The following is a 9,712-nucleotide window of genomic DNA, read 5'->3' on the forward strand; positions in this document are numbered from 1 at the left end:
ATCAAGGTGTTGATGAAAAGAATGGGGCTAACTAGGGTAAGCCCGAATAAAGGATTATGTCCTGGATCACACAGAGTTGTGAACCCACGGCTAGCTGTATACCTGAACCATTGAGGGTCACACAAGTACTGGATTGTTTGTTCCCGTTGAGAGAGTAAATTTAAGAAGTTGAATTTATATTATATATTAAATTCAAGGAGTTGAATTTATGATAATTAAATTTTGAAAGAATAAATTCAAGGAGTTGAATTTATAAAATTTGAGAATTTAATTTATTAAACTCAAATGTTGGGTTTATTAAATATTAAATTTTGGAGGTGATGAAAATTCAAGTAGTTGAATTTATAATTAAATAATAAATTCAAATATTGAATTTATAATGTATTATTTATTAAGCTCAAAAGTTGAGTTTATTAATTAATAAATTAAATATGGTGGGTAATATGTTTTATGGGCTTGTAGGAGTACAAGTTCAACATAATAAATAATTAAAGTTTTAATGGGATTTGATTAAATTAATATAAACTAGTTGGACTAGCCCAATTAATTAATTCAAGCCCATTAATGTTAATTATGTAATTGACTATAATTTAATTATAAATAAAGGTTGCAAAGAAAAACCCTAGCCACCTACCTCAATCATTCGAGAATTCCACCTCCAAAGAAAAAAAAATCGGCCAACCCTTTTTGAAAGGAAATATTGTTGTGTCATTTCTCAATTTTTTCCTCTTCTACGCAAAATCTCTTCCATATTTACTAGTGCAATTTGGAAGAGGATCAAACAATTCAGTCGTCGACCTGATTAGACGACACGAAAGGAGTCTCTTGAAGAAAATTCATAGGGATTCATCAAGAGCCAGATCTGTAATACCGGATCGGTTGGTGTCCAGTGATTAATTCACCAAAGGTATAACGATTCTAACATCCTATGTATGTTTTTGTTATAATCATACGAGCGCCCAAAGCAAAACACATCTTGAATGTCAAGATCTAAAATTTTTAAAACTTCCGCTGCGTTTGGGCGCGTAGAAAACCAGATCCAACAGTGTGCTGAGTGATAAATCATGGTCACAATTCATCCATGATGTATGGATGAGAGGTCATAATTTATCACTTATTACATGTATCATGTGTTAAGTTGATGAAGACAATCACCATGTGGATATCATCTACCATGCCCCAGTGATTTAGAAACAATCTCCTAGTAAAATGGGAAAAAAGAGCAAATGATCAATAAATATTCATCTCAATAGTTAAATGTGTGTTCATTATTTGTCAGACCGATTCTTTTCTGCAGTCTCTAAATAGCCCAAAAAATGTTTCTGCATTCTTAGACCCATATTTGTTTTTCGGATGAAACTCGGTAAAAAACATTGAAAATTTGGAACAAATATATGATATCATAGAACTAAATGTTTTATATCTTATATGATTTTTTTAGTACCAAACATGTATAACAAATTTTCAAATTAATCACGCTTCTTTTTTGGATGAAAATTTAGTGCCAAATATTGAAAAACTAGTATTAATATATGATATTTAAATAATAAATGTTTCATATCTGACACTAATATATGATTTTTCAGTACTTCAAACATGTATAACAAATTATATTTGAGCTAACAAATAAGTGTAATAAGTATTGATATTAATATAGTTGTTACAATTTTATACTCAAAATTTTATCTTTTATATCAGATTAAACCAATTTGTTATGCAATATCATATATATGTTTCAGATTTTTAATATTTTGTACCGAATTTCATCCGATATAAAAAATACATAGACATTTTTTGTAGGTGAACAAGAGACTGCGTAGAAAATTTCAATCTCAGTCTAATAATGACCTGAACACACGTTTAATTAAGACAACGGAGATTTAAAAACTAGTATCTCAAACGCATAGACCAGTTTGCCCTCAAACTCGTCGGGGGCAAAATGTAATATGACATGCCACGTGGCCAAAAGTAGTTGAGTTTTAAGGATAAGGGGCTATCTATCGGATCCAAACTGTGTGGTTCACTAGAGTCTCTTTGACGCACAGATATTAAATATCCACTCACTATCGGTAACAAAACCTTCTTCATTTTTCCCAACACAAACTCGGACTCGGGCTTTGAAGGAAAATGGCTGCCATCTCTACTTTCGCCTCCACCTCGCCAATTGCACGCGCCGCCCCGGCACAGAGAAGGTTCGCCGTGCGGCCCTCTGCCGTCATCGGTAAATAAAACCCACGTCTTTATCTGTGTACAACTCATGTTCTTACTGCCGAATATTAATCCAAATGGCATTTGATTTTGAACCTCAGGGCTACCATCGATGTCAAATATTAACACGGGGAAAGTGAGGTGTACCATGGAAGGAGGAAAGGGTACAGAGGAGAGTGAATCGAAGTTGGGTGTGGCGGCTTCTTCGTTTATGGCGTCGGCCTGTGCGGCAGCCATGTCTAGCCCCGCCGCGCTGGCGCTGGTGGACGAGAGGTTGAGCACGGAAGGAACCGGGCTGCCATTCGGGCTGAGCAACAACCTCTTGGTGTGGATTCTTGCGGGTGTGTTCGCTCTGATTTGGGCACTTTACTTTGTGTACACCGCTTCCCTTGATGAGGATGAGGAGTCTGGCTTGTCCCTCTAATTCCAACCCATCATTTCTCTGGATTTTACTTTCTTCTTAGTTATTATATGATATTGTGTAAAACAGTGTTGATATTGTGATAATTTTGGCTTCACATCTGAGCATGCATATAAATACAACCGATGAATTTACTCGGAACAACACGAACAAAGAGTAATCAAAAACTCGAAATTTAAATTGGGACTCCAAGCAAATTTCTGATAACAACTCAAAAGAAAAACCCGACACTAATATAACACATAACCGAAAGATGAGTTGGATCACGAACACAAATATTCAGAATGGCAACTTAGAATCAATCAAGTCCAAAATGCAGGAATATGACAAGTGATTAAATATTCTTCGTGGCATGTACAATTTCAAAAGACGGCCAGAAAAATTAGTCGACGTGAAAATCTTGGTAAACCACTCGGAAACAGGACTCCGACACTGTGAAGCCATAATCGATATTATGTAGAAACAACCGAAGTGAAGTGGAAAACGAAGAAAAATATACAAAATATAGTTTAGAATTCAACAGCGTTAATCCGCGAAACTCGGATACGACAACTTCATTAATCAACGGTAGAGAGAAATTGTGACGTTCGAACACCCGAATACACTAACCACATGCATGCATGAAAATTTATTTGAAATTTATCTAAATGAGTTGTCCAGAAGCATTTTAAGTATTTGCATAATTTAATGATTATTTAATCAAACGTTATGAATGTGAACTAACGTGAACTTCCTGTAGTCGAATACGCGATGCACGTCAGAAGACGAGGAGAACCGAGGACGATTTTGATAAAGTTTCTACTTTTAAAAATTTATAAATAGAAACTCTATATTTAGTAAGTTCAAAATAGGAAAGCGGCAAATCTATTTATAGTAAGGGACGAACTTAATCGGTAGCGAACTTTTGCTGAGAAAATTAGTAGTTTCGGACGTGCGATATTAGAAACGAGCAGCACCAAATATTTTAAATATTGTTGGGAATTTTAATGTACAAATTAAGTTTTTAATTAATTCTTTATTGGACATAGATTAACAAGGATTTAATTAATTAATTATGGCTCATTAGGTAAACTTAAGCCCACTTAACAACTTAATGGTTTAATTGAATAAAACCCCACCCTACCACCCCAAGAAACTTACGTCTCCCACACTCTTCAGCAGGACACACATCTCACACACACACACACACACACTCTAGGACTCTAGGGGCCGAACCATAGAGGGAGGAAGGAAGGAGAAGATTTGAGTTTCATTCGTCTCTCGTCGCGCCGTCTCTCGTATCTCGTAGAATAAAGGAACAAGGCATGTTTTCAAACCCTTTTTCATGCACCATTCAATCCATAATATTGCATGTATGCTGATGTTGTGTGAAAGTTGTGAGGAAGATGGTTTTCAATTCCATATTTGTGCATCTCATGTTTTTGCAAAGTATCCTTAACGTTTTGTGAATCGTTGAAAAAGGGATGCAAACCAAGGTATTCAAGGGCTGGTCTAGATGTTTAATAAGAGGATTTAAGGGACAAAAGATGAATCAATGAGCCCCATAGGGCTGACCAGCCCTGCAAGCAAATGCGTGCAGGCCATGAGATCAAAGGGGGGCGCGGCTTTGGTGCTATGGGCCATGGGGGCTGCATGGGACCCTAGCCATGGTCTGGAGGGTTTGTTTAGGGTCCTAGGTAGGCCTTGTTGGGTTTGGATATGTGCTGGACGAGCTGCTGAAGCACAGCAGCCATGACTCCTTAGGGCGTGCATGTTGGCTTGTTTTGGAGTCGTGTGGTTCCTTGGGCATGGGGAAGGTGGAAAGGGCTGGTCCAGGGGCTATGGACCTGCCTTAGGGTCCTAGGTGAGGGTCTAGTGTGAGCCAAAAGTCGAGTCAAGGGCAGCCACAGCCGCTGGAGTGTTTGGTCCTCGGCTGCTCAGTGAAGAAGCATATGGCCCGCGGCTGTTGTGGGGAGGTTGGAGACTTGAGCGTCTGGTTTTTGTCCGAAAGGGCCTGATCATGGTCTTTTTTAGTGTCTAAGGAAGAGGTCTATGGCCTGGTTCGAGGTCATTTCGAGCCGTGGTCTGTTTGGGGTTGTAATTTGCCCGAACATGTCAAAAAAAAGCGAATTGAGCTTAGGTTAAATTTAATTAACGTTTCGATTTTGGCTTTGGCTTGGGAACTTCCAGCAGCTTAATTTTAGTCTTAGGATGTTAAGAAAGGTCTGTTCTTGGGTTGGTTCGAGTCGGAAGGGTAGTTTGGTAATTTGTTTATCCAATAATGCGAAAACGGTAATGGAAGTGTCGTATGGTAAGCGAATCGAGTCGTTTTTGAAACGTAGGTCCTAAGATTGAATTTCCAACAAGCTACTGGATATTTTTGGGCATTTTTAAAGTTTTAAAATCGAGTCGTCTCCTTGAGTCAAAGTTTAAGTTCATCCGGGTACGTAGTGTTGAATCGTGGGCGGTCGGTTCGAGGAAAGTCGAGGGTGGTTTGCAACTTCCTAAAACAATTCCAAATCGTGTAAAATGTTGTTTTTAGAAGTTTTAAAGTGCATGCATGATTTATTTTAATTTTATAAGTTTTAACGTATTTGCATGTATTTGCTATTTTTAGCAATCTCGACGTATATAAATGATATAAAGCATCTTTTTGGAAATTTTAATGGAATATGAGAATTTATGAATGTTTTATGAAATGATAAAGTAAAAGAAAATATTTTTGAGGAAAGTGAATTGATCGCGACGAAAAAGTAGTAAATGATCTGTTCAAAACGAGAACGGTGAACTTGCATTGAAAAGGGAGTGAACCGTCGAAAACGGAGGCGAGAATCTCAATGATAATGGATCCGTTGAAGAAGTGACCGGTGAAGTTATTTTTTTATGATAGTCGGTGGGATCGTCGAAGAAGTGGACGTTGAACCCGGCGGCCTAGTATTATGGTTTATAGATTGATCAATCGAATAAATATTGTCACTTTCGAGGATCGGACTTCACCTAAAAATGATAATTTTAAATGAAAAATATTCATATTTAAGCACGGCTAAAAAAAGTTTCATATTTTGAAGGTTTCACGATTGCATAGAAAAATCTATTTTTAGTTATATTAATTTTTATGCATGTGAGTGTATATTTACGTACTTGTTATATTGGATTTGAACATGCTGAGTCATTAGACTCAATAGGTTTGAATGGTTGCAGGTAATGATGATGTTCACGGACTATCGAGTCATCCGTGAGGCGCAGTGCATACCCGAGGACCTAGAAATTCTGCATATGTTAAAAACTTTTGATGATTTTATGAATTATCATTTTTATTTATAGACTGTTAGGATGCTAGAATTTATTGAGTTAAATTTTAGACTTTTATCACTTATTTTACTTATTTCGCATGAATGATTATGGATGATATGGAGTTTTGTTTATTTGACTATTTATGTTAGTTTATTCATGATGAATTAATTATGCATGGTGTAAAAAAAATTAGTGCAAAATAAATGAATTTAGAAGTACGTGCTACTCAGAAATTATTTGTGATTTCAATTTAATATAATTTTAGAAGAACAAAAATGCAGAGGCAAGGAAAAATTTGGGAGAAAACGCTATCTTAAAGAAAAGGGCAATCCCGAGCTCCTTAAATCGTCAGTCACTGTATACCCGGTAATTGAACCATATGTAAGCGAGGAAAATTATTGTACATCATGACACACCGTCGTCAGGCTTGAAGAATTATGAGTTCGACTTTGAATCTGACAATAGTTTTTGAGATGGTTTTTTAATGGATGAAAATTAAGCTAAGAAGTATATAAAAATTCAAAACGAAAACAATGGAGGAAAAAACCGGCTTTGCAAAATTATATCTTTGCCATCTTAAATCTTGCTTGATAGATGTTTTCTTCCATTTTTTTATTTAACAATCATATTTTTATTGATTACCACTTCATTGATTTCTCAACTGTTCTCATTCATTCCGCAGGAATGGACAATAGGAAAAACACGAGGATTTGAGAATTTCAAAGACTTAAGGAAAATGAAAATGAAAAGCTTGTCTCACAGGAGTGTGATTGGCCAATTTCAAATAAAAGTTATCAATCCTAGTGGAACCTTTTTCTAGTGGCTAAGCACATACCCTTGCAACGCCACACACATCAGGAAGAATTGAAAAACATATACTAGGAATAGGAGTTGTATTTGTTGCACCTGTTTATCATGGTTTGGCTAGTGTCTTTCTGATTTGTAGACTTAGAAAAATGACTTGGAAGCCAAACTTTGTTTTGGAAAACAAGTTAATGTTATCACATTTTCTGTCTGCGATATACTTAGACTTGTTTGTACTTTTGGCATGTATTTACAGGAGAAACTCCGCCGAAATTTTCCTAAAAACTAAAATATTCAAGTAGCCTATTTGCGATATTGCACTTAACCATACCAAAAAACAATCAGACACACATAACATAATTAAACAATATGTACAAATGTTTTACGGCTTGCATCACCAACGCTACCTTTTATCTTTAATTTGGATAATAACAACCCAATAAATCCACATATACATACAAAGATTCAGTAACAGAAAATTCCATGAGCAATTTTTTTTTATTTACTAGTAATCCACCATTATTTACAAGTAAGTTTTGTAGGGAATAGTTTACAAGCATATTCTTCACATTCTTACAAACTTCCCTCAACACATCATCAATTGCTTATAAAAAAACAAGACAAATTTTCATAACAAAAAAGTGGCTACACAGCCTACTTCATACATTATTGACCAAAGCAAAAAACATCTCGCATCTTCTACAATAAAAAATTCAAACCTCATGAATCATCAGACTCTTGTATCCCACATTTAAACCACAACAAAATCGTGATGATATCTTCAAGCTAATAGAATATCATAAGTTGCAACTTACGACATGTAAACTACATTTCAAATGCTATAATGCATCTAATCCATCGTCACCTCAATCAAACACAATAAATTCAAGGATAAACGCGCTAACAAAAGGATTTAAGGCTATGATTTGGACATTATATTATCTACGCATGAAAATGAATAAATGATCACATTTTAGATACTTTTTTATTTAAACAAAAATGTTCTTATGTCTACTGTTTGTGATATTGATATAGTTTCATATATAAAACAAAATCAAATAATAATTAAGTTAGGACTCATAAGTCACTTTGCACTTACACTTCATACTTCCAAGTTGGATAGTTGTGTTGGATCTAGGTTTTCTACACGCCCAAACGCAGCGGAAGTTTTAAAATTTTTATTTATTTTGACAATCAAAATATGTTTTGCTTTGGGCGCTCGTATGATTTTAACAAAAATTCATAGGGCGTTGGAAAATTATACCTTTGTGAATTAATCACGAGACTCCAACTAATCCGGTATAAACGGATTAGCTCTTGATGAATCCCTACGAACATTCTTCAATCTCCTAATCCGGTCCACGACTGAAACATTTGTTCCTCTTCTAAATTGCACTAGAAATTTAGAAGAACTTTTACGTAGAGATGGAACACGAAGAAGAAATCGACTCAATACAATAAGCCGAATTTTTCTTGCAAGAATTGAGAGAAATTTCGAGAACAGCCCCTTTTTGAATTGGGAAGAGCCGAAAATTTTTTTTTCAACTTTCGGATGCCTCCTTCTTGTTATTCTCGAAAATTGCATTCCTTTAGAATAAAATATTCTAATTATATATCTAATCCATTATTTACTTAATTAATCCAATTAATTAAGTAAATTTAAGATTCTATAATGCATGCCTTATCAAATGCAATCTCGATGCAAATATTATGGAGGCTAGGTTTTTAGGTCTTCCATTTTATAAAACATCTATGGCCTAATTACCATAATAAAATAATTGGACCTATTTAATTAACATTAATGGGCTTGGTTAATTAATTGGACTAGCCCAACTAGTTTAATTAATTAATCAAAGTCCATTAAACTTTAATTATTTAGTATGTTGGACTTGTACTCCTACAAACCCATTTGAACATACTTACCACCAATTTTAATTTAATATTTAATAAACTCAACTTTTGAGTTTAATAAATTAAATCCATTATAAATTCAACATTTGAATTTATTATATTAATTGTAAATTCAACTCCTTGAATTTTATCACCTCCAAAATTTAATATTTAATAAACCCAACTTTTGAGTTTAATAAATTAAATTATCAAATTTTATAAATTCAACATCTTGAATTTATTCTCTCCAAATTTCATAAATTCAACATCTTGAATTTACTATCTCATAAATTCAACTCCTTGAATTTATTTTCTCAAAATTTAATTATCATAAATTCAACTCTTTGAATTTACTATATCATAATATAAATTCAACTCCTTGAATTTATTCTCTCAACGGGAACAAATGATCCAGTGCTTGTGTGAACCTCAATGATTCAGGGATACAGCTAGCCGTGGGTTCACAACTCTTTGTGATTCAGAATAATATTTATTCTTATTCGGGCTTACCCTAGTCAGCGCCATTCTTTTCATCAACACCTTGATCAAGAATGTCAGAACTCATTTCTGATTGCACCCATCGGATCATGGTAAGAGCGTCTAGTAGCATCGCCCCATGATCCCCTAGGTGTCACTGATAGTGCCTGCAAGAACAAGTCGATTATGATTAGCGTACAGTACGGTCCCTTCATCTCATATATCCCGATCGAATCTGCAACCATTGGTTCATCGAGGGTTGCATAATAATTCGATAACTATGTGATAACTTTAATAGTGGCATCGCGTGTACTATTGGAGAATTCTTTCTCCAACTTACATCTCATACTCTGGCCAGAGATTCCATGCACTATTATTACATCATATCACATAGGATATCCACACCCGCAGGTGAGCGGTGAATCCCCGACTACAATGCACTGGCTCCTATATGTGTCGCAGCTGTACCCAACCTCGCCACCTGATGACTCTCCTGGAGCCGGTAAACGAGTCAAAGCACAACCCTAGCATATAGAGCCTCAGTGTTGTCCCGGGTCGTAAGGACTAATGGTGTACAATCATAACCACAGACTTATCCTTTCGATGAATGATAACCACTTGGAAAGTCCGAGGGAGGGT

General features: G+C 35.3%; 1 protein-coding gene across 1 annotated transcript; it reads left to right on the forward strand.

The window, feature by feature from the left end:
- The first annotated feature begins 2,010 nt into the window (after positions 1 to 2,010).
- On the forward strand, positions 2,011 to 2,726 carry LOC142554839 (photosystem II reaction center W protein, chloroplastic-like). The gene is made up of 2 exons (XM_075665506.1): positions 2,011 to 2,221; positions 2,310 to 2,726. Exons 1-2 carry the CDS (start codon positions 2,128 to 2,130, stop codon positions 2,630 to 2,632), a joined length of 417 nt encoding a protein of 138 aa, XP_075521621.1. The 5' UTR covers positions 2,011 to 2,127; the 3' UTR covers positions 2,633 to 2,726.
- The last annotated feature ends 6,986 nt before the right edge of the window (positions 2,727 to 9,712 follow it).

This window comes from Primulina tabacum, chromosome 8 (assembly GCF_025594145.1).
Source record: "Primulina tabacum isolate GXHZ01 chromosome 8, ASM2559414v2, whole genome shotgun sequence".
NCBI lineage: Eukaryota > Viridiplantae > Streptophyta > Magnoliopsida > Lamiales > Gesneriaceae > Primulina > Primulina tabacum.

Excerpts from the sequence above, each read along its gene's own strand:
- LOC142554839 (XM_075665506.1), top strand. The coding sequence starts at position 2,128 with ATGGCTGCCATCTCTACTTTCGCCTCCACCTCGCCAATTGCACGCGCC. Across the intron at positions 2,222-2,309 it reads GCGGCCCTCTGCCGTCATCG|GGCTACCATCGATGTCAAAT; the intron begins GTAAATAAAACC and ends TTTGAACCTCAG.